Genomic DNA, 26,099 nt, shown 5'->3' with positions numbered 1-26,099 from the left:
AGAGAGCTGTACTTCAAGAATATGTTCTTAATTTTAAATCATATATTGGATAAATATTTTGTAAATACATGGTAGATCTTGTAGACTGTAGGTTTGCTGTAAAGATTTTAACAAGCACAGAGTAACTGATATTAAGAACTGTCTGCATTCTGTGCCTCCTCTGTTCTTCTGGGTCTGCCCTCATAGAATTCCCATATCCTAGTAAAAATATTCCACTCAATCTGCAAATAAATGTAGGCAAATTTTTTTAATCTGGATGTTTGGAAAGTAACAGCTTTTTTTGGAGAGGGCAGAGCTGCTGACCACTAAGCTGTTGCTTTGTTAATGCCTCATATCTTAAGGGACCGCAAATTCTACGCCCTTGTGATTCCCTTGATATCTCGAGTCACAAAACCCCAGATTAGAATTTTAATGTTGTATGCCTCATCACTAGGAAGGGAACTCTGATGATCTTACTGAGCTTTAGTGTTTCACGAATCTGCTATTGCTTTTCCTCAAAATGTACTCATTGAGTCACAGTGTGTGTGTATCAGATTTCAGCCAGCTTCTTGATAAACTTACTTATTAGCCAGTTCTTTAAAGATTAAGGTGTGTCCAAAGTGTAATTTTATCTCCTCTTCTGATGAGTTCAGATGTTTCAAAAGCCCTGCCAAATGCAGTATGGTCAAGTGTTTTGGATGGCATGTTTCCTATCAAATTTTGATTATTTTTTAATGATCTTAAGGCCTCAGGTGAATTGTGCTTTTGATTTTGTTACTTCTGTAACAGGAGAATATTGTGTCTCTTGCTAATAGTCTGCATTGTTGTCTAAAAATAGTTTGTAAGGGTAAGATGACTGTGAGTCCATTGTCTCATAGAACTTTAATGGATGGCTAAAATAAAACAGGAAATGTAAGGAGTCTCAAGGTATGTTGAACCACAAAAAAAGACAGAAGAATCTCAGAGAGAAAAACATAAACTGGCTAGTGGCTTTTTGTTTTAGCATTCAATTGTCCCATTTAAAACACTTTTTTGATTTTCAGGACCTTTTCTGAAAAGAGGATTTGCTTAGGTACTCAGCACCACTAAGCACTTTTCAGAATGCAAAGCTCAATGCACCATGCAACAGAAAAGCAGTGAAATTGGACCATATGCAGTCTGTTAGCCCAGAACAAATGCACAATAATTTTACTTAGTTTAGCTTGCAGTGAAAGAGATTTAGCCTAAGCGGAATGATTTAAGATTTCCTGCCTTATTAGCCTGTTTCTGGGTATAGCACAGAGGCCTGGCTGACTAGAAATAATGTTGAATTTTTGCTGCTTGATTTTATCTTTAAGGCAATGGGCCAATAGGTGGCAACGTGGAAAACTAACTGGACGTGCCAAGCAAGAGATGCAAGTTAACATATTTTGAAATAATTATTTTTAAGAAACCACTAAGCATGAGATGTTCTTTTCATTTATGCCCTATGAAGAAAGTGATAAAGCTTGTTGCTGAAGATAAACTTTTTAAAAAAATGTTCCATTATATCTTCATGTTGTTCTTTAGCTGCATTTGCTTAGTCTTGCTGTTGGTAGCTTAATGCATCCTAAAGTTGTTTGCTCTTTTTGAATTTAAATGCAAATAAGAAAAAAGCTCAGTGTCACTTTCACTGCTGTTATTGCTGTGAAACTAGGCAATGGAGTTTAAACAGAAAGTATAACACTCTATAGAAACATTTTAAAAATTAACATTTTTTCTGAGTTATGATTCAAACAAGATAAGCCAGTGTTAGAAAGGTAAAATGGAGCCAATAAAGTGGAGATTCTGATTACAATTGCTTGTTTCTGTTCAATATCATTGAGCAGGATGAGGTTTTGCAGAGTTTCTCATGAAAATAGCATCCACAGTACTAAAATGATTACCTCATTCTTAGTACTAATGCCAAGCACTTAGCCTCACATTGAACACACGGGGTTGATTTTCAACATGAAACAAGCCAGAAGTGTGGAATGACATTTTCAGGTGACAGTTATGGTTCTATTGCCTGTAATTAGCACCTCTTAACATGCAAACCTGCCTGTGCCTTTTTCAGGCTGTTGAAGCTCAAATACGAAGCTTTGGACAGACCCCTTCCCAACTGCTCATAGAACCACATCCTCCACGAAGTTCTGCCATGCAGGTGGTAAGTTGCATGTTAACTCTTTGCGACCTGCTATTTTCTTCACTTCCTTTTCTATCTTAAAGTTTCAGAACCTGCCACTTTGCTTTGCTTTTCTGTGGTTGTGGAATGGTGTTATTAAAAACAGCAGATGAGTTACGATTTTGCTGGGCTGAGAGCTTATGCAGTGCTTAACTATTGTTTTATTTATTGCTGAAAGGCTTGTATTGATTTCTAGTACAGACCTTCTTTGTCAATGTAATCTAAGAACACTTCATCAGTTGATTTTGTTAATACCTTACCTGTACAGGTGAGAGCCAATCATCATGGAGACAATGTTGTTAATCTTTGGCAGGTTCCCCAAGAAGCATGGATTTAGGAGGTGGAACTTTCTTGTCTTTTCCCCCAGGCATAGGTTTTCTCCTAAACCCAGGATTACTAGGAATTCATGAGCTGAAGCTTACATAGGAAAGAATGTGACTAAATGTGTTTTGCAGTAAAGCTGGGGTGATAAAATCCAGGCAGTGAGCATTAACATGCTTTCCCTTTTACCTCTACATATGTCTAGTATAATTTTATTATACAAACTATTATTTTATTACTGATTACTTTCCATATCATGTTGTGTGCAGGCCTTGGGTCTAAAATATCATTTATGTTGTCATGCATCCAGAACTATGTATGCTAAGTGATACTCTGACAAGTGGGGCAAATGGTGTGCTAATTTTCAAAAGGTTACATCACCTTATTGTTAAGATGGACATTTTAAACTGAAATATTAAAAAAGACATTTTCTTCTAGTGTGTTCTGAAAGACCTATGTCTTAAACTAAGAATATTAGATTAAAAAACACTTCTGAAGTGCTAAAGGCTTTGGAAAAATTGCACAAAAAAAATGAAATGTTTCCATAGTAGCTTACAAACCTTGTGATGTAGCAGTCATAAGAAATATAAACTTTCTTGTCAAATTGAGCTACTAGCCTTTCTCAAAAATGCCACACATTGAGACTTGCTCAGCTGCCTGTCTCGCCATCCCCATGACCCTTTCTGCACTTTCTGCACTTCTACAGCTGTGCTGTAGACACACTTCTGCCCTAGGATCCCATGTACTGGATGGACAGAGCTGATTGTGCTGGTTTGTGGTCAGCTGGCCCATTGCATCTCCCACAGAGTGTCCCATGGCTGCAGACCACTACAGTGACTTGTACGTGCAATCCATGTGGCGCTGTTTTTCAGAAGAGGATATTGGAGACCCTGAATGCCCTCATCATACAGTGACACTCCACATGTGTGTCGGTCTGTCATGATGCCATGCATGAGGCACTTGCCCTAATTTAGAGGGATTCGTTTCAGGAAGAGGAGGAATCTGATAAGTTAATTGTTGAGATGCTCATCAGAGTCATTGTTATATAAATAAATTTGATGCCAGGGAGTGGTTTGTGTGGTTTTATCATAATATTTTTCATGATGCTGAATTAGAAAAGATATAGTATGAAACTGAAGAAGTTTAATTCTATGAAGTTAACTTTCTAACTTCTGTGGTTTTTTGGGCTGTTACACACAGGAAAGAAACCTCATAGTTTTCCTTTTGCTTTGACCAGTTTTGTGGCTATTAATATATGATTTTATAGCAGCAGAGTATTACGTGATTTTAAAAGTAGTGTTCCTGGAGCTGAAATACAGTAAGGATGTTTTTCCTGTCAGAATTTTTAATTATTTCTAGTGTATCGTTTACTGAGTTTTCTATTTCCGTGTGTGTATGTGTGCATGTATGCATGAATACAGCTGAATTGAAGGCTACCACGTGCTGTGTTAAGTGCACAAGCCATAATATACACCAGGTGTAGTAATTAGCAGTCACACGAAGGCTGCCTATTTGTCTGGTTTTGCTGCTGTTGCTGTATCCCCTTGTGTTTTCAACCATCAGATAGCTGGATTTAATTGAGGCCACATCAGATGAGGCATTACTGGCACCTTTAATTGAATGAGCATCCAGGGAGGATTAACTCATAATATTGATTGGCTTTTAGCCACTTGCTCAGAAGGGTGTCTGGGTAGCTTATTAGTTGCTTTTATTTACACCTTTATGCAAAGCTTGTAAATAGGAATTCATAGAACAATATGTTTTTCTAAGTACTCTTAATAACTTTTTTTAAAGGAGGGATAATAAAAATGCAAATGTATTTAATTTTTTTATTAGTTCTGTATAAATATACGTTAAATGTATGCACTTACATACATATATATGTGTAATGAAATATTGCAGGTGGAAAATAGCCAAGAACACTTCATTAGTGTTCTAATTTAGTTATTAGAAAATACCAGAGCAATATGGCTACTGGTGACTTAGGATGGTTGTATTTCTACATCTCATTGGAGTTCCCTACTTTAGGTACACCACACAATCACAAACCCATTAAGTTTTACTTTTCCTCCATATGTTTGATATCTAGATATAGAGTCCTCAGTATTTTATTTCAATATTTGCAGTCTTGTTAGAAAGCTTAGTTAAAAAGTTGTTAAACTTTGCAAGTTATTACATTGAAAAACTAAAACCTAAACATATTGTGTTGAAAATGAGCCTGGATTAATTCTGTCCCTTCAGTATTTCTAGAAACAGTGCAGGATAGTGTCTGTAATCGTGGCCACTTTATATTCTTTACAACTGCATTTAATTATGTTTGTCCTTTGAAACACATTTTCAGTGAAGTCTTCTACTTTGCATTCATAAATCTTATTTTTGTATGGCAGAAATATATACAGAACATATATCTAGAGTATGTGTGTATCTGTTTATTTTAATGTGCTTTCATGTTCTCATCTGGCTTGTAAAGAATTGCAGTCTGCCAATTTAATGCAACTTGAAACAATCTCTGGGAGCAGGAATTTCTTTTGCTCACTTTTGGTGGTGGTTTTTTTTTTTCCTCCCTCTTAGTTTGGCGTTTCTTTCCTTGACATACTATCTCTGCAGATACGAAGGAGACTTCTTTGGGCAGAGATAATGGATTGGAAACTTTTAGTTTAATCTGCTGTGATCTGTATCAAAGTTTGTTTGTAGATGACCTGTGTTCAACAAGGCCCTCAAATTAATAGTGCTTATGAAGGTTTTTCTACCTAAAATGGTTGTTTCCACAAGCCTATCCACTAATATTGCATTTACTTTTTCACAGCAGCTGCTATTAGGTCTTGTGTGTTTTAATCCAATCTTCCTTCTCTTGTCCTGTCTTCTTTCCTCCTCCCCATGTTTTCTTCTCCCATGTGTTTGGGTTTTTGTTGTGTGCACTCAACAGTATCTCCTCCTGCAGAGTCCATTGATGTTCACAGACCAAGCTCAACAGGACGTTATCATGGTTCTAAAGTTTCCATCCAACTCCCCCGTCACTCATGTAGCAGCCAACACCCAGCCTGGTCTTGCTACTCCTGCTGTAATCACAGTTACTGCAAATAGGCTATTTGCCGTAAACAAGTGGCATAATCTTCCTGGTAAGTAAATTGAAGTAAGTAGCCTTAGAATCCACTGCCATCAAGCAGTACTTCTGTTTGTTTCAAAATTTGCTGTGGAACTGTTTTGTTTTGAGCTTGAAGTGTGAAGAGCAAGTCCAGTTCATTGACACAGCATGCTCTTCACAAGTGGACTTAGTTTCTCCTTAAAATGGTAATTTGAACTATTGTTTAATAAGATACATAGCACATGAAGTTATGAAGTATTTTCTACCATCTTCTTCTAGCTGATTATGACCACTATATTCTAATGTTAAAGCCACACAATGAGAATTAGAAGATAAAATGAATGGGAAGTCTGTGTCTTCTGTAACTTAAACATTGCAAAGTTTTTAGGTGCTTATGATTTTGTCAGGATGAAAGGAAAACAACTTATCTGTTTCTATAGCAACCAATCAAATTAATTTTTCTTTAAAAATGGGTTGGACTTGAGAATATGGTAATTCTGTTTTCAATTCTAATTCTAAATTTAATTCTAAATCTTAAAGGCACTCATCCTCCTTTCCCTGACTATGACAGTCTCAGGCCAAAGCCGTGCAAGGTAGTTTTATTTCAGTGCTATGCAGTAAATCTGGTCAAAGGGTTTTCAAGGAAGGGGAAAAAGTGCCTCTACTTGAATAACTTAAATGGAAGATATTTGCACCAGAGTAATACATCACTGGAATTGCTACTAAGAAATCTGGACCCATGGTCCTCAATTGAATTTTGAAAAAGGCCAGATGACTCCTACACTTATTCCTAATTCTTACATATTAGCTCTCAACATTGTACAGATAGAAAGATCTATACATGATTTCACCCGCCCGAGAAATACTTAAAAAGAATATGGGAAGGAAAAGGGGGAGGAAGGCTTGGCTAGATAACTTGTGAACAAGAACTATTTACAGAGCTCTTGACATTTCTTTGAAAGGAGAATGGCAGTGTCCTCTCATAGCTTGGATGTGTGACCTTCGGCATATAATATTCAGGGCTTTTAATAAGAAGCGTTTGTGGACATACAACAGTCATGGGAAAAGATGTTCTAAAGTGGTAGGAGTTGATTTTGATCTTGTAAGTCTGCTGGTTGATTATGTGTGAGCAAGCAACCATTCTTGAGTGTAGCAATCAGCTGTTTTGAGTTGAACCAAATATTGAGATTTTGGTTTTCCCCTCTCCTCTGAAAGCAGAACAATAAGCTGAGTTTTTTAGTCCCTTTTTTTTTTTTCATTTAGAGGCATTTTACACTTATCTTGCCTTTACTAAGAGCTCGAGAAAACTTACAGTTCAATTCAAACAAAAGGCAGCCAAACGAAACAAAAATCCTCCTCATCTCACCTCTTTGAGATCACACTGATCAGCTGCAGGCTGTTAATGGAATACCACACTTAACATATCTGCCATCAGACTCCCGAGAGTAGCTTTCACTATTGCCTTCAGTTTTTATACCAAAATGTGATCTGCTAGGATTAGAGGGCAAGTATCATTACTATTCCATATCTCCTGCAGTGGGCTTAGCATTGTCTTTACTAATGAGGCATCATGATAAAAAAGTTAAGTTGCCAAGTGACCAGTTGTCACTGATGTGTATTTTAAAATCTCATTCCCACTTTTATATATGAATTTAGTGCCTTTGTTGACATCTGATGGCACTGGTACCCAACAGGGTGCCTCCATTTTGTCACATGGATTTCATATTTTGTTCTGTGTTAGTGTTTCATTACAGCAGAACTTTGACTTCCCAAATACTTATGAAACTTTTCTATTGATACTAATATTTGTATTCAACTATAGATGGTAGATAGAAAAATCATAGGTGTAAGTATACAGCCATTGTTTTTTGTTCCACTTCCAAGAATGTCTTGTGGGCTGTTTGTGGGCTGGAGGGGAGTTTGCTTACTTGGCTTTAGTGAGATGGTAGGGAAAAAAAGTCTTTTTGTTTTTCAACACTGAAGGAGTATTCAGGAGGTAAACATTTCACCAGTATGCCAGGTGTCCACATGAAGTGTTGGTAAGCAGAATAAATATATATTAACTTCTATGCAAACTTGCAAATGAGTGTTTTTTGGTGATGGATGAATCCTTAAATACTGGGTGACTGTGAGATTTTGCTGTCTACATCATAAACTGACTTTGTGCTTCACTTGTTCAAAGCAGTACTTAAAAAAGTAAAGAGGAAAACAGTATATGCTACAGTCAGCAGATGGTTGTCACATTTTGTTTTCAGTGCTCTTTACCACTTAATTTTGTTTTGTTGCAATGGGAGAGGTTGCCAGTAAAGCATCTGCTAGAGCTTATGGCTCAGGATTGGAGCTGCTGGTGATGGCATACATTCAGAATAGCACTAATCTAAAATAAATGTTTCATAAGCAGCCTGTGATAGCACCTGGATTTTTTCTTTTAATCAATTGGTGCAGAAGAATCTTGAATGGTTAAGAAAAAAAGACATAGATTTGATTTATAAAATGTATATGGCTTCACGTATTTAAAAAATGCAGAGTTTTAAGATCTTCTTTCCTGAATTCCAGCTCATCAAGGTGCTGTACAAGACCAGCCTTACCAGCTGCCAGTGGAAATCGATCCTCTCATAGGTCTGTCACTTCCTTCTCTCTTTGCGATTCATTAAGCTCTGTATGGTGGCCCTGAAGTGTAGATTACGGTTGTTTTTCACTTGCTGGTTGCTGGGAATGGAATTTTCCTGATAAACCATTTGCATGCAAATTGGAATGCAATGAGCTGTGGCTATGCTGGTATTTCATCAACTCCCCCTCGTTGGTTTGCCTAATTTGAACAGGCCTAGGACGTGTGTCAGTGAAAATTAATATGGATGCTGTAATAATGTGTGATTGAGAATGTGCATGAAGTACTGTCAGGATAATATTGGATCTTTTCATCACTCAGACTTGTTGATGAGCAGGAGCGAGGCACGTTATGATGAATTGGTGCACTGGTAATGTGATGGAGCTCCTTTGCTGAGGAAATTTTCATAATAACAGTGGGGCTCTTAACTGCACTGTGTTGTGAAAAATAAAACCATGGTGCCAGGGTTTCATCATTAAAGGAGATCAATCCTTTCTTCATAGACCTGCTGTTCAGGCTGAGGGGATTAATGTGTAATTGCAAAGAGGTTTCAAAGTTGAAATATATTGCCCACTCTGTTTTAGTGTTGAGATATTAGTATTCATTTTTCAAGGATATTGCATCTTTTGATCAGCATTACTTGTTTAATTTCTGTATGTTTTTCTTTTATTGAAAAGGGGTGGAGGAATGTCTTCTATTTAATGACTCAGTGTAATAGCTTCAATTCATGACTTTTTATTATGGAGGTTTATTAGTTTATATAGAAGTGATTTTTCTATTAGCATGGTTAGAGTTTGGTCAGTTCTTTCATTATAGACCCAACTTTGGGGAGTACATACTTGGACTATAATTCAGGAGCCTGTAGTGTGGAAAATGAAACCTTAAATCTGATCAAAAAAGAAAAACTCAAACAACTTAACTACAAAATACAAAGTAGTTGTAGAATAGTTTAAAGGAGGAAATAAGGCAGTTTTACACACACCCACACACACCCACACACACCCACACACACCCACACACACCCACACACACCCACACCCACCCACACCCACACACACCCACACACACCCACACACACCCACACCCACACCCACACCCACACCCACACCCACACACACACACACACACCCCCCCCACCCCCCCCCCCGCCACCCTCCACGTTCTGTGAGACTTCAAACTTATCTCTATTTTTCAAATTGTCTATTTCGAGATGGTAGTTTAAATGATAAAGAAGTGAAGCAGCCAATTATAGAAGCATGGATAAATCAGAGCAAAAATGAACCTGCTTGGATAGGTTAGAATGACAGATCTGTCAGCCACTGAGAATTAATTTCAAAACTAATATGCATTTCACAGTAGGAACTGCATTGTATTGGTCTGTGGCATACAGACTGTTGCTGTGTAGTCATTTTGCTGGGTAAGCTCTATGATAATCAAATCAAGATCAGTGTGGGTATTTTAAACCATTTTATAGAGCTGATAAAATGAAATTGTTTTTTCCAAACTTTTAAAAATCAATTCCCATCTGAATAATGGAATATTATAATTTATAGTTAGAAGGACATGTGTTAAAACTTTAATTCCTGAAGTAGATTTTATAAAATATATGTTTGGAGCAGGAAATATATATCCTGCCTTAAAACCTGCTATCCAAGTAGATTTTAAAAATATAAATAAACTTCACAGAAAAAAAACCCCAAAAATCACTTTGGGACCGTCTAATGACTTTTCTGATGACCATGAAGAACATTAAGAAGGAAATAAAATTTCTGTTTTCCTTTGCGTTTTTCATACATTGAAAATTCTAATTACATTTTCAGGCGTATGTTTCATTTAAAAATAGTTTGATTGTTTTTTGTATAAACATCTTTAAAATTAATGTTCAAAATTCTGAAAAATTGTTTAATGTTCTCTTCATACAATAGATCTCAAGACAGCCTTGTGATTACGTTGGAAATAGTTTAAAAGGTCATTATTATTGTTAAGCAGCATTATTGGGTAGAAGGAAGTAATTATGTAGATAATATTAAAAGTTTTTAATTGTGACTAGACACTTTTACCTAGAAATGGCACCTAAGACGACCACAAAATTACACTTTTATGATTATAGCAGGAATCTTGTTGCTGTTTTAGTCATAAGGAGGAATTCCTGCTACCCTCATTTTCCAGTTGCATGGGAAGGTGTAAAACAGCAGTGTCTTCTTTTTAGGTGAAGTTTTTTGAAGTCTTATATGCACTGAATGTGTCAGTCTGCATGGTTTTTTGAGTTATTTGCCATTATTTTGTCACACAAAATCCTTCACTGTGCATTTACAGTGCATTATTGTTACTCTTTAAGTGGTCCTAAACCATGGTCAAGCTCTGTGTTACCTTCAGAGCAAGTGGCAATACCTTGCTGAATTGTTTGCTATCCATATGGACAAAACAGTATTGACATTTTAAACATATTGAAAACATAAATAAATTAAAGATTTTTTGTAGAGTAAATGTAAAAGATACAAGGCTTAGGAGATAGCCAGACCAACAGAGTGGGAAAGAGTTAAAAAGAACAAAGTAAAGAAGAACACAAGACCAGGATAGACAGGTCCAGGGGGACTACCTGGAATGTAAGTAATGGCACTCTGAGCAGTCAGCAGACAAACCCAAGCCCAGGAGAACTTACTTGTCTGGAATGGGAGAATGGGAGTCAAGCTCTCTCCAGAACAAAGCACATTAAAAATTTTTCCTGCAGTGTGGGATTTTCATTATATATATATATTTAAGGACCCATGTGTGTGTATATATGTATACATACACACAGACATACACATCAATTAATAAGGAGAAAATAAAATATGTTCATTAATTGATTCCTGTCCATTCTGTGCATTCACAATGTAGAATTATCTGGGAAAGTAAAACAGCAGGTGATCAAAGTAGCATAAATATTTTCTCTCAGTCCTAAAGGAGAATGTGGAGATAAACTGGTTAATTTTTGTGCAATACTCAAAAAAAAGTGTGAAATGGTAGTGATGTAGTGATGTTTAATGCAGGTATTATTTTAAAAATTACAGTACTTGCAATGAAATACAGTTTATGTTTTTAAAATCATAATTCTATTGTCTACTCCATTTGAGCTACTACATAGCATATATATATATGTACTGTCTTATAATTACATTCGCTTAATTTATCTCTTATTTTTTCATTTTCTGTACTAGAAGAAGAGAGGAAGGAGGCTTATTACATTTTAATGTGTTTTTCCTTTTTGCAATCTTTCATTTATATTTGTCATCTTCATTTGAGTTAAAGAAGTGATTTCTTCTACTTTAGGATATATACTACAAGGAATTAACATTGTTTCCAGAAGTGTAGTGAGTATTTTATAGTAAAAGTAGAAAGAAAATGTCCCTGCCTCAAAACCCAAGTAACAGCAGTGAGGAGTAGTTTTGATGTGAATGCAAGTTTCTAAAATGTGCTTTTGTTCTGTTTAATGTGAATTCTAAAATTTGTTGGTTTGCATGTCTTCTATTCAGCCAGCAATACAGGTATGCACAGAAGGCAAATCACTGACCTTTTAGACCAGAGCATTCAGGTACATTCCCAGTGTTTTGTCATCACCTCTGATAATCGTTACATCTTGGTCTGTGGCTTCTGGGACAAGAGTTTCCGAGTTTATTCTACTGACTCAGGTAATGTATTTTTAAAATATGGGAATAGCTTAAAAGATTTTTCTGCTCATTATCAACCTACTGTTTCAAATAAGGAAAGAATGGGTAGTGGGGAGAGAAAGTGGCATATGTATTTATTCCCCTATTAATAATATTTATCAAATCTTTTATTGCCTACTGCTAATGTGTATTGTATGCTATTGTTTTTGTGGGATGATGGCAAATATAAAACAAGGAGCTCTTGTTTGGCCATAGCATCACACTTCAAATCTGTATGACAGGCATGCTCATGCATGAGTTTTTGTGAAACTTTGCATGCTGGGAGAATTAATTGTTCTTAGCGTGCTTACTTCAATTTAACTCTGGTAGGTTTTCAGCACCAGAGATTTTTTTTTTGAGGAAATACAGGCAAGCACCACAGAATAAGAACAGAAGTGAAGTCTTGATATCTGGTGAAAGAATACTTAAGAAAGCCTTTGCAAGCTATGCTATAATAGAAGAATTGATTTGGAGCCACTGAATTCTTTCATATAACATAAGCTGATCAATATAATGGGCAGAAGTTAAATTAGTCTGTCAGCTGGCCTGTATCCAAACCGTTGAAATCCTGCATGTGTCATGCTAAATAGAAAAGAAACTTTCAGTGTTAGAGCTTCAGGAATTTAAAAGCCACAGAGACTCAGAAAAAGATAGATACGATTTTTTCCTTTTCATTATCTTACAATGGGAATGGTGATCTCACTGCAAGGTACTTCTTTGGGATTAATGACCCGGTGTGGTTAATGTGTGTGTGCCATCAAGCTTTCCAGTATGTTATTAATCCCTAGGAAATATCCTACATGTTTGTCATAATTTCTTAAATATATTAGTTGATAGTTTTTTTCACACTTGACAAGCCAAAATGTTTAACAAAACAGAATGGTCTTTAATTAAAATAGGTTAAGACTAGATCTCATGGCATATTTTAGCATGTCCATCATTTTTACTATTTTAAAGCCTTAACTATAAAGGAGAAGTTCAATTTACTTCATAGTGACTGCCTACAGTTTGTTATGCAGACACCTTGTTAGAACTTCTTACTTTAATTTTTCTCACTCATGAAAATAAATTTACATAAAACTGAATTTAGAGGAGATCTTCAGAAAAGTTAACTAACAGTACTAAATACTCAATGTATATTCTTGAGTTACATGAATAGAAATCTAATTATTTTATATTGAAGGATATATTTTACTTTACACCTGTGGAAGGAACTTTTAGCATTTTGGTAGCTTTGTCATGCAAAAGTAGTCTGAACTACAAATATCTCATAAAGTTGTAAGTCAGATACACCAGGCATCTTGATGCTACCATAGCTAATTGAGATATAAACCAAAATACAGTTGTCAAAACAGCTGCAGCAAATTTGTGTCTTTTATGTGTCTCCTGTTTTTCAACTACAGACAGCTATAGCTCTAGTTTAAAGCAAGTTAATTCAGATGTAGTTTATTTTGCTTCAAATTAAAATGAGAATAGTGAAATACTCTGAAATCATCAGACCAAAAAATGGTGTGATTGGTAATTCATAATGGCAAGTGGTCACAAATGTTGCATTCAATTATATTTTAGCACTCACAGAAAGAGAGAATCTTTTTTTTTTTTTGATTTATTTGTTTGGGTTTTTTTAACAGGAAATATTTTTAAGATAAATCGTGGGTTCTCAGCACAGCTAATATAGCAGAAGCACAGTAGAACCTTCCTGCAGCAGTGAGAATGATTTCTAGACAGCATTTTAGATTCAGTAGTGCAGAGACTTGAATCTTATTTTTCTTTTAATTATTTGTAGCACAACTGTCACGTAAAACGTTACCTAGAAAATTTCTTCTGTCAAAAAGGGATATGTGAGTGCATATGGTAAAGTGTGATATTGCTGTGTAGAGAAGACAACTCATATTAAATGAAACAAACAAAAAAGCTGCAGAACTCTTATGAGGTTGATTATTTTTGGGTTTTTTTTTACTGATATGAAAGTGCAGAAGCCTAATTCTTGTTTTGATGGAATTGATTGTACCTTAACTGCACAGCAACAAAGTAAAACTAACAAGGGAGTGCAACTAGATGAACAACTATCAAACAAATAGCCCTGAAAAATGTTTGTTTTCTAGAACAGAACCTATAAACATAGAATATAATTAAAAGAGAGATCTCTATAACTCAGTGATGTTTATAGCATAAGCTTACATTCTACAAGTAGAAATCATCTCAGGTAGTTGAATCCCTATAGCTATACAACTGAAAAATATATAACGTAATTAAATTATTAGCAAATCTAAATCATGTAAAACATAAACTTGGTAAGACGTTTTTTGAGATTGCCAAAATGAAGTTAGTAGTCTGTGAATAAACTCCTAGCTGGGAAATTCAGTAATTTTTTCTGACTATATCTATTAGCCAGTCAGAATCTGAGACAGGTAGACCCTGTGGCACAAAATAAAGCACTGCTCTGCAGAAGTGACCTTTGTACAGGCTCCCAGAGATGAGTGAAAGACTTGATCCCTGAATTATTCTCCTTCCCAATACAAGGTAGATCTGCACAGTATGTGTACCTTCCAGGGTTTTACCCCTGCCAGTCAGAAAAGACTCATGTGATAGTACTTTATTTCACAAGTTCTCATGGATGATTATACTTGACTAATAAGTTTTTTCAGTGGTTTTATTTTACATCAGATTTACAGATTTCCTTTAAGTTACATCATGTTATTCTATTTTTGCTTCACATACTAAAGCTAGATAATTACTCTTTTTTTGTAGATATGCATACCTTTATCTTTTTTGTTGTTGTTGATTTTTTTCTTCATTTTAATGCAATTATCTTTTTGATCTTCTGTTACACATCAGACTGTTAACATTATTTTGTTCTTTGATCAGAACCACTTCCTTAAGACCTTTCTTACCATTGGTGCTCTTGAGTGGCTGGATGTGAGTGTAGTGCCTTTTTACCATGTAGAAGAGGGATAGAAAATGTATCCTACAAGCCATATTATGTGATTGACTAATCAATTTTAATTCATGCACCAAAATATTTTATTAAGATGTATTTTATGTGAGTCCCAACACTGATTTGTGTTACTACTTGTCATGTTACTAGTTATTATTCATAAATACTTTTCAGAACATTTTATTTCAGGTACAGGAATTCGCATTTCTTGTTTCTTTTTTGATCTTTGTTGTCAATCCTTCCAAAGCCATCACTCTTTTCCCCTTTTGTTCTTCCTCATTATTTATTCAGCCCAACACACAAATGGATGCATGGTCATTTGGCCTGAGGAATCTGGGGTCACATATTAGTGGCATCACACATCACACTTCCTTGTGTCACTGGATGCAGAAGTGGGCCTGGCCCATGTTATCTTAATGGGCCAAATAGGAGCCATAGAAATATGTGTGTCTTTTGTCCCAATGAGATCTGCAGTTGCTAGGATTCAAGTTTGGTTTATTGTAGTGTTTATATTCTCATTTCATAGTGTCAAGTATGCTGCTAGCAGATTCAGAAACCTGAAGGACACATGGCATGTTTATTGTGTAGGATCCAGTCTCTGGCAAGGTCTGGCAGAGACTTACTGGGGGTGACCTTACATATGTTTCCTCTCCCACATACAAATTCCATATTGATGACCATCCAAATTTACGTTTTTCTGAAAATGTTGTCCTATTTGGTTAAGGTTAAAAGGTAATAGTCATATTTATGTTTATATTGACTCTCGAATGGCACATTTTTAGCTAGCTACAGAAATTCTTAACAGGGAAGGATGCTGGTTGAAATAACTGGCAAATGTTTAAATGGTGGTGGAAAAACTTGAAGTAATTTTTCATCTAATTCTCTTTTTCTCTGTTTAAGGAGATGCTCAAAAGCTGCATATGCTATATGTTTTCTATGTAGATCTATATTTTCACACTGCCAATTTCTTCTGAGTCTGACTGATTCTGTTTCCCATATCAACAGCAGATTCGCATTTTTACTTCAGCAGTAGACTTACCTCAAACTTGCCTTTAAAAGAGAATACCATCATGTGTTCTGTCTCCAAAGTGAATGTAAACCTATAGAGTTTAAAAAATCTTGTTCAATGGCTGGCCTTTGAATAAAATACAATGTTTACAGCCTGTGAAATTTTTTTGCATGGACTGTGTGGGCTACTACACCTTCTACATTAGTTACCACCAAATCAAGAAGAAAGAATAGTACTTTCTGATATAGTTATTTTTGCAACCTTTTTTTATAAAGAAAATATTTCTAAAATATTTTATAATGTACTAAATTTACCTTAGAAAGAATGAAAGCATAGTTTTGAAACATTTTTTTGTGTTTTAGGTAAACTGATACAAGTAATATTTGGACATTGGGATGTGGTAACCTGTCTTGCTCGTTCGGAGTCCTATATTGGAGGAAATTGTTACATTCTCTCAGGATCGCGTGATGCAACATTACTGCTCTGGTACTGGAATGGCAAAACCAATATCATCGGTGATAATCCAAGAGGTAAGCAAAACCAGAAAAACCTGTTTTATAAGGATTGTTTCTAAAAATGGCTTGAGTGAACACTTTGTGTAACAAAGTACAACATTTCTTTTTTTGTGGTTGTAGTCAGTTCTAGTTTAAAGAATTGAAGGTAAACAGTGCTTGCTTTGCAGTACGAGTAAACATTTTTGAAGTTATACTGAATATTACAAATACCCTTTTTCTTGTCACTCAATTTGGAAGGAGTGGCTCTGGGAGTGAGAGAAGGGAACTCTTTTTTTCTAGTTGCTGTTCAGTCTGAGTAAACCTTTTCCTCTCAACATGACAACTTCATTAAATACCTGCTTTTGAGTTGTTCAAAACAAAAAAGGTGCTACAGTGCTGCAGTGCAGACTATATTCTGTGCAATTACAACCTTATCCATGTAGGTTCTCACAGAGGTGCCATAGCTATCAACAAAGTTAGGAAGTGAATTGTAACTTACACTAAGGTCATTGTAATGAAATGCATAATGGCTTGAGCAGGACACTTAGGTAAAAGAAGGACAGACACGTGGGACTCATTAAAGAAGCAAGCTTAAAACTTTTTTCTGCTTAACACTTTGTTAGGGTGCTACATGCCAGGTACTAGGCATTTTAATTGGTTCCAGTGTAAGCAACAGGGCTCATACCATATAACCGAGCTAGTAAATCAGAGTAACTCTGCTTCAGCCTAATTCAATTTTAACCCCTCCTCACCCAAACTCACCATGCACTTCCAACATCTCTTCCATCTTGCACCATTTCCCAGGAAATTCCAAATTCTTTTTCCTCATGAAGATTCTCTTTACTCATAATTTTCTATGGAAAGCAATGAAACTCTATGACGGTTCCACCCTGCTGTGCCCACATGATAGAACAGGAAAGGCAGAAAGTTACTATTGTAACTATGTAACTATTTGTTACTATGCCACTTCCACTTTACATAAAAAATTAATTCCTGATGCCCGAAACAAAGAAGGTGACAGACACAAACGGCCATCCACCTCTGAAGAGGTGAGAAGCAGTAAAGAATTGTGTTTGTTAGGTTTTCTGTCATGCTCTGAAGCTCTTCTATGACTCTAAATACTACTGAAAACATACCTTCTGTCTGCATAGGATAGAATGGATATCTGGAAAACAGGTAGTGTTATTTTAGCTGGCATATATTGCACTTATACCTGGCATGCAATTTCATATAATTTAATATCTGATGTCTTCCAAATTAATCAATTCAATAAAGTTGTGTACTATATACTCAATCTGTTACTCAAATGGAGGGATGTGAATTTAAAAAAAAAGAGATACCTTGTTTGAAATTGCATCCTGTGAACTATTTTGAAGAAGCGTAACTAATTAATAGCAGAAGGAATATCTGAATTTAATTTGAAAATTATTTTATGTTGATGGTGGAAAATATTGGAAAATTGCACAAGATACAGAAGTTCAGTTCACACAGATGTGAGCAAACTATCCTCATTATCCTTCCAGCAGTCTGATTCAAGAAATGAGAATTATTCTAGGATGTGTCTAGCAGAATTTTATGATAATCTTTAAATAAATAAGACTTTGGTTGAGGTACAAAATCTCTATGGATACTTTATACATCTTTTTCATTCTATTGGTTGAAGGAACAGGCAAACTCAGCACTATTTTAGCAGAGCTTGTAAACTTGTAAATTCCAAAAAGTCTGTGAAAGGAATGTAAGAGCTCAATAGTCCTTGTAAATCCTAAAGAGCAAAACTACTATTTTGAGGAGAAAGCCCTAAATACTTAGGTGAAGCAATGAACAGTTGTAGACATCTCCTTATAGTGTTATCAAAGCCTGCAAGTGCAGCCCATCTTTGCAGACCCCTAGGCCTGTCCTGAGTTCTTTTGTTATTGGCTAGGCTTGCCTGCTTCCTGAACAAGACCTTGAGGCTATAGTCTCCATTATGACCTTAACAGATCGCATGCTGTGATTTTGTGCTTAGAATCCAACTAGAATAGGTAAATGTTGTTATGATCTATTGACTGTCTTCTCTAATGCAAAATTCTAATGTTTTGAAGTCAGTGCTAAGACTATTTTTACTACTATCAAACAACAGCTACCTGTAAAGTTTCTTTGTTTGCAATCCTGTTAAACTTGTACTTTTAGGGAATTGCAATGTCTCCTATGTTTACTAGTTGCTCTCTTTTGTCTGGAAGCCTTTGTTATGAATTGGAATCTCATGGCACTATACATAGGCCTAGACATGTGTACAGTGAAAGACAGTTTCTGCTTCAAAGAGATGGTAATCTGGGGGGGTTAATTTTTCCCAGAAATGGCTTTCTGTAGACATCTCTGTTCAGACATTTTTTTTTTTTGAAAAGGCAAATAAAAAGAGCTGTTTCTGTTTAGTTCCAATTTTGTCAGAAAAAGAAAGCACCAGGAAACTTGTTGGGTTTTGAGCCCTGTTACTGCAACTGTAACTTCAATCCGTTTGTGGCATGCTAGATATTTAACTTGTCTCATGTATTTGAAGCTTATGATTTTCACCTCAAAATATAGTTTATTCATGCTTTCAATGATCGGGAATTTTATATACTCTCAAAGTTCATACTTTTAAAATATTTTTTCTCGATTTATTTATCTCTAATTTCCATCTTAAAATTACTTGCAGCAACGTGCATCCAATGGCACTGTACCAAATCATGATGCCAGAGTAATTTCAGTATAAATAATCTAAACCAGGAGTATTCGTTTCCTCCTTTCCTAGTTCCTGTTGCCTCTGATCAGGCATCTGCAGGCAAACTAATGTGTCAAGCTACCTTAGATGCTATCTCATTGAGCACCGATCACTTCACCAGTTAAATTTCATTTAGGTTCCTTTATCTGGTTGCATTACTTCAGGAAGCACTGAGCCTGTGATCTTTGGCTGCATATATTAATCTTTTAGAATAGTACTTAACTCAAGCTGACAAGCCAGGTGCCTATGGCATGCGTGTTATATAAGTGTTTTGTTTGATATTCTTTATCAAGGACCATTTTCTGGCTGACTGGGCCGTATGGAAAAAGTTTTTGGTTTAACAGCAGAAATATGTTACCAAAACATTCATTATTTACATTCTTTATAACTTTCCAGCTGACTTCATAAGAAATTATACCTCTGCAGTTTCACTGTCTGTTTCATTTCTCTCTAATAACTCTTGAATGCGTTGATCAATGTAAACAAAATTTGATGAATTTAAATCTCAAAGATATGAAATTCCTACATGGGACACATCTGCTGGAAACTATTTTTGTTCTTTATAAAACAGCTTGATTACATTTAGGTTAAGTCCTTTTTTCCTTCTCAAATTAAAACCTGATATTAAAAAAAAAAATCACCATGTTCTTTGATCAAATGTCGTTTTTTTCTTTTTAAATTAATTGTTTTTCAAGATGTCGAAGCATGGCAGTACTTCATTTTGGTGCAGATGCCTTTTCTGATGCAGAAATGTTCCTGTTCCTGTGCACAACTTCTAATCAAGCCTACGAATAATTCAGAACAGAGCAGAGGATATTAAATAGTTGTATCCTTTAGCCCTGAGCCATTTGGGGTTCCCATTAATTTGCATAATTTACTATGGAGATTTAAAGTCACTTTGGGTAGGTAAGGGGCTTTTATTTTCTCTCCTTGGCCTGCGGCTTTCTTTGGAGAGGTGGGGAAGGTAGGAGGGAGAGGGTATAAACTCCTCTTGATACTCCTTGAAGCCCATGTGTGACCTGTATCACAGGGTTTGCTTTTGCATATTTAGAGGCTCTGATCTAATAGAAACGTACCAATTGGGGATGTGACATTATGCTTCAGGACTTTCCTGAATAGGATAGTAGAAGATGTAGAGATTGCTGGCAGAAAAACTTACTTTACTTATGGAAAGATGCCATGTTTTGCACTTGCATAGCCTAATACTGTGGAGGTAGAGGGAGGGGAGGCGAGAGGTGATGGGAGTGAGGGGAGGAACTTCTTGTGATGACTGGAGAAAAGAGATGAGAGAATTCATTTGCATACAAATAGTGTGGATCACTTTCAGATCCCGATTTTGCTTTGAAGCTCAAGTGGCAACTCTCAGTGTTTGGACATTTCCCAGGTTGAGGAATTGCATTTTGCTTTATAGTCACAGAACCATAGGAAAGGGGGAAAGCAGCTTCGGTCACCTGATATATTCTTTTTTTCACAAAGAAGGCTTAACTTCACTAAAATAATTCTTGATGTTTCTCCAACCTTCTGTTAAAAACTTTGGCAAATATGTTTTTGGGCCTTAGAAACCCTATCATTAGCGATCTTTTCCCAATGTTCAGCCCAGTATCCAGTAGGTGTTTTGTAGCAGTTACATTCTTACATTATTTCTTACATATTTATGCTTGGCGTAGAGAACAGATAATTTATTTCCTCCTTGCAACAACTTCCTGCTATTTAGATTATCACAACCTGCAATTCTTTGCCTCTGGGTTTAATAACCAAAATATTTCTGTTTTTTTGCCATAAGTCTCGTTTGTTTAGATCTCCTCTTCAGTTGTCTGTCTTCCTCAAAGTTGACCCAGCAATGCAGTTAAAGCTTTTCCAGTAATAAGTAGAAGACAACCTATTTTACAGACTAGTACTTTTCACATCCCTGTAGGATATGTGTTTCAAAACAGCATGACAGTGTTAATTCTTTAAGTGTATGAACCAATATTGAATTGAGTCTTTTCTGAAGAACCACTGTCTACTCAGTTGTTTTTACTCCTTTGCATAGTTTGGCTGTGAAACCTTGTCTTTAAACTTTCTGAATTGTATTATGTTTTAGACAGTTTCTGCAATTTTTCAAACACATTTTGAGTTCTCATCCTGTCCTCTAGCAGACTTGCAGCAGACTTGCAGCAGTTCATGTCAGCAAACGTAATACACAGTCTTATTCTATCAAATTGTTCATTAAAGAAAATATTAGATAGTACACAGTTCAAGAATGCCCATCAATACATTTACCATTTTGACAATTAAGAGCTTTCTGAATATAGGTTTCCAAATGGCTTTTCATCTGATCTATAGGACCATCTTCTAAATATGTGTTTTCCTGTTTTCCTTAAGAAACTGCCCATGTGAAACAGTGTCAGAGTCCTTAGTAAAGTAAAAATATATGATATTTCCCTAAACACAAGTCTTGTTACTCTGCCATTGCAAGAAAAAAATATGCTGATCCAAATCAGCTGTTACTCATCTCCTTGTTTTCTTAGAGGAAGATGTGTATATGTCTGTATAAATATAAATGTTCTGCCAGTATTTTTTATGCTTGTTGGAATTAAGAAGACTGTCCTCTAATTTCTTGAGTTTCATTTTTCTGCTTCTTAAACATTACAAGACTTTTTTTTAGTCTTGCAGAACCTGACCCAATATTCATAAAACAACAGTTACAACTCTCAGTGGATCAGGCTGCCCAGAGGGGTTGTGGAGTCTCCTTCCTTGGAGGTCTTCAAGATTCGCCTGGACGTGTTCCTATGCGACCTGATCTAGGTGAACCTGCTTGAGCAGAGGGGTTGGACTAGATGATCTCTAAAGGTCCCTTCCAACCTTACCATTCTATGATTATGTAGTTTCATTTTCACAGTACCCTCAAATCACTATTATCCAGCCAACTGAGTTCCAAACTTTTACCTCATTTAGATGTTCTCTGCTTGAGACAACAGCTGCTGATTTTGTCTTTTGCAGCAAAATTGCTGCTTTTACGTATGTTTGCTGCCTGACTGCAGTTGGCCTTTTTATTGAAGACTTTTACTGAAATACGTTTAAATGTGTGCAATCATCAGTTGATATTGGTTGCTCTTAATAACAGACCAACTTGTCACGTAAACTTAACATATTTTTGTATTAATAGAATGGCTCTTACTTCTGCTGTTATTGTTAATTACGTGTCATCTATGTTTGACTATCCTGGTTTTGTCCCTGCTTGCTCATACCTTGTCTTTTACACTGATTCAGAAAAATCACATTTGTTTTCATCTTTCTGCCCAACTTATCTGTGTTTAAAGTCTCAAAAGAACTTTCAGTTGTGCCAGCTGCTATCTCTTTGTCTGTCTTCTGCTGCATTGAAATGGTTTTCACTAGTACCCTTATTACCTTGGCCTTTGTTTTCCTGTAGACTTACCTTCCTATCTTACAGAACAATATTGCGTATCTATTGACACCTGGCTTCCCAAAATACTTCAAAAAAAGATCTTCTTGTCCTTCTTTCCCTTATAAAGCATATTGAACACTCTCATACCTTCAACAATTTCATATAAGTTCCTTTCATCACCGTGTTTTAGGTCTGTTTTGATATATTGGTTATAATCATAACTAGAAGGTCAGCTCTAGTTGCCTATATATTAAAAATTGGCACCATGTTTCTTGCTACACTCATACTTTTTGTATTTCTTTACAAATAAATGTCTTTGTAGTTCCTTCCTAATAATTCCTGCTTCATATTAGGTAGAGGCCAATCAAATTAGAGAATGTCAACCTATGTCTTCAGTGTCTTTGTTTTCTCAGTGCAATTATTTTGTTTGGATGTACTTTCTTGAACAAGGGGTATTTACAGAGGTGAATTTAATTGTGTTGATGTTGTTTATGCTTATAAAGTGGTTAGTGCTTATAAAATGGCAGGGGTCTTGATAGCTGAGGTGAAGATGCTTTTTCTGTTCTTGTGCTATATTAAGAGAATATGAGGAAAGAATTCTGTTGCTTTCAAAATATCTACAGGTTTGTTTATAATTATTTTTTTAGTTTTTGCATTTTCAAAACAAAAAAAAAGATATCTAATTCAGAAGTTTGATTTGCTTAATGAATTTAAGGCTTAACTGATAAAAATATCCAGTGCTAATGAAACGTAGAGTCTGTGTGTAACTCTGTTACCACTACTAACACTATTGTGATCTCTTCTGAGTTATTGCATTGATCTTCCACACATATGTGAATAAAACAAATGATATTACCTTTTTATGTTAGCCTATAAAACTAGAAAATGTTACACTCTGTATGTATCACATTAGCATCACGGGGGTTATGAAGGTGCTTTCATTGCACAGTTTTATATTTTTTAGAGGGTACTATATTCAGGTTTTCTGAAGTGTGTTAGAGAAATGAAATGCTTTTAGTAGTGTAGCTATGTAGCTGGACACGTATGTGAATGTAAGCATAGGATTTTGTACTTAAAAAACCCAAATATTGGATTTAACTGAGATTTATTTGAGAGAGTTCATTGAATGCTTTTACTATTGCTAACATGCAGAATATCTTCCTCAGATACAAATCTTTAAAATACATAATATTTTCAATTTATAAAATATCCCAAAGGATTATTCACCTGTTTCCTGTCATCATGAAGAACGGTCTAGCTACTATCCAAGCTACTTTCAAAAGAAACTATATTTTGTTTGATTTTTTTTATAGCTACAATTTCTAAATATGCATTTGAATACCTGAAAAGCTTTTTATCAATGAGTGTTATTATGAAGTTAAAGCTATGGATTTGATACTAGAGATATTATAAGATTTATTGTATTAGTAGTCATAGCAAAAGATAAAACATCTATATTTCATCAACTGTTATACACACTTTTCAATCTAAAAATATAAACTCTTTATAAGTGAGTGGTTGATAATGAATTATTTCAGTGGATAATACAGGTGATTTAAACTTTGAAGATCTGACCTGATGAGCATCTTTGTGTTGGTTGATTAACGTCCTAGCTAATAATTTATTTGCGCTAAGAACACTAATCCTGTAGAGCTGAATTCTATAAAGATTTGCATATGTGCTTGCCTCTGTATGCAGTCCACAGTCACACTGATTTCAAGCAGGTTATATATCTGCTGATAAATTAGGAACAAAAACCCCTTTTCACTTTCTTTCCCCATAACAATGAAAATAGAGAAGATAAGACTCCACATTTCTGAAGAATGTTTATAACATAAATATTTATTTCAAATTTTAGCTATTATTTCCTAAAAAAAAATATATATATATATATATATATAAAATTTTGGAAGTAATTTGAATCACAGCTTTTTTCTTGAAAAAAGGGGAATAGTTGTAAAAACATTGTCTGTAAATGCTCTTTTTTGCATTTATCATGGTGAATAGTAGGGACATCAAAATGTCCATAAATCAGTAATTATGTTAGTAATGAAAATTCTGCTGTTATTGTTAATTTCCATCAAATGATGCTCTTCTATAACAACTAAAAGTTTTTCAGAGCTTCCAAGTACTCCAAATATATCAAGACAATAAATACCACTCACTGTAGTCAGTCTGTTAAGGGAAGAGTGCTGCTATAGTACAGCACTGAGAGTTTAAAAACAATCTACATGTGCTCCTGTTGGTGTTCAAAAGCACATTTAGTTTTTTACCCTTACACACATCATAATAATGTGCAGGTCTTTCTTCAAAAAAAGACAGTAAATAATTCAATATTCTTTTAATACTGTTTAACTGCGGACATAAGAAATACTCTTTGTTTCTCAAAAATGGCTGGACAAGTAGCACAGTGTTGTGTATAAAGCAAGAGTCCTTTAGCACCATCTGCTGACATTGAGTTGGAAGCTGAACTTGGGACTGACCAAAGCACTGCCTAGTAAAATATTTCAAATATAGACATTTTCACATATTAGGTGCAAAAAAAAATTAGTTTGTAGTAAAATTTTTATCCTTTTAATTAAAATTATAATGAGAAAATACTATATGAATTTGAGATTAATGTATAAACTGAAACAGAAGTAGGGCAAGAGTGTTTTGATAAGTGTGACTGTAAAAAGAAATGGAATACTTTTTAGTGGAACTTTAGCAAGTGCAATATAACATTTTACTATTCCTGTTGTAAGTCAAGTTCAGTAACTTTTATTTCATAGAGAAGACTTACAAGACTTAGAAAAGTATCTGTAACATACTTTGAAAAGGATAAGAACTACTAAATATTTTTCTACCTAACATTTATTTCATTATTTGATGTTAGTCTTGAAAGTCTCATGAAAGCTTAATTGTCAGAGGCCCTGATGCTGTAATTGGACCTATAATTCCCTGTATCTTCACAGGGCACTGTTGTAGCTACTGTAGCAAAAACTGGGACTATCTGCATGAATCTAGAACACAGCCTTATATTATATAGCTATAAAAGGTCGCTGTTATTTCATTTTTAAACTGTAACACATTGATACCTCAAAGAGATTGAGGCCTCATTCCTGCAAGTACTCTATAAATCACATAGAAATGATGGTTCTAGCCTCGAAATACTTAAACTGAAAAAAGATGAAGTATAACAGGTGTATCTGAAAATCTGCAGTGACACTGCATAAGCCATATAATTTTGTATTTATATAATGCCAAGAAAGTCACATCATAGATGTGACAATGTCTTCATTGAAGGGCACTTGCAATTGTACCCATTAATACTTTGGAAAGAATTTAATTAGATGTAGTGATTCAGTACTGATGAACCTATAAGTTTGTGAGCTATAAATATTTTGTTTGACTAAAAGTATGTTCTGCTGTGTTAAGCATAGCGTCTATCATTCTTATTTTCAACTAGCCAAGAGAGATTGTGTTTCAAGATTTGTCAGCTGGAGTAAGTAATTTGCAAGTAACATTGTAGAGCAAGTTTTGAGGCATGATCCAGAGACAAGTGAAGGGAGTATGTCTTTCAAGACAGGAAGCAGAGAAAGAGTTTGGATACTGCATTTTTTGGCAACATCCAGCTTCAAGTGTCACTAGGTCCATGTGCATGAAATATTCCAGAAGGATAAGGAT

General features: G+C 35.2%; 1 protein-coding gene across 4 annotated transcripts in view; it reads left to right on the top strand.

The window, feature by feature from the left end:
- Positions 1 to 26,099, top strand: part of LRBA (LPS responsive beige-like anchor protein) — a 406,817-nt gene that overhangs the window by 359,396 nt on the left and 21,322 nt on the right. For all 4 annotated transcript variants that reach the window (XM_061993733.1, XM_061993732.1, XM_061993731.1 and 1 more), the window contains 5 exons: positions 2,054 to 2,143; positions 5,424 to 5,601; positions 8,124 to 8,186; positions 11,691 to 11,846; positions 16,174 to 16,341. In XM_061993733.1, the coding sequence (XP_061849717.1) occupies positions 2,054 to 2,143; positions 5,424 to 5,601; positions 8,124 to 8,186; positions 11,691 to 11,846; positions 16,174 to 16,341 (655 nt within the window). The remainder of the gene's footprint in view (positions 1 to 2,053; positions 2,144 to 5,423; positions 5,602 to 8,123; positions 8,187 to 11,690; positions 11,847 to 16,173; positions 16,342 to 26,099) is intronic.

The sequence above is a fragment of the Colius striatus genome, chromosome 3 (assembly GCF_028858725.1).
Source record: "Colius striatus isolate bColStr4 chromosome 3, bColStr4.1.hap1, whole genome shotgun sequence".
NCBI lineage: Eukaryota > Metazoa > Chordata > Aves > Coliiformes > Coliidae > Colius > Colius striatus.
This window is presented reverse-complemented; position numbering and strand designations above follow the sequence as displayed.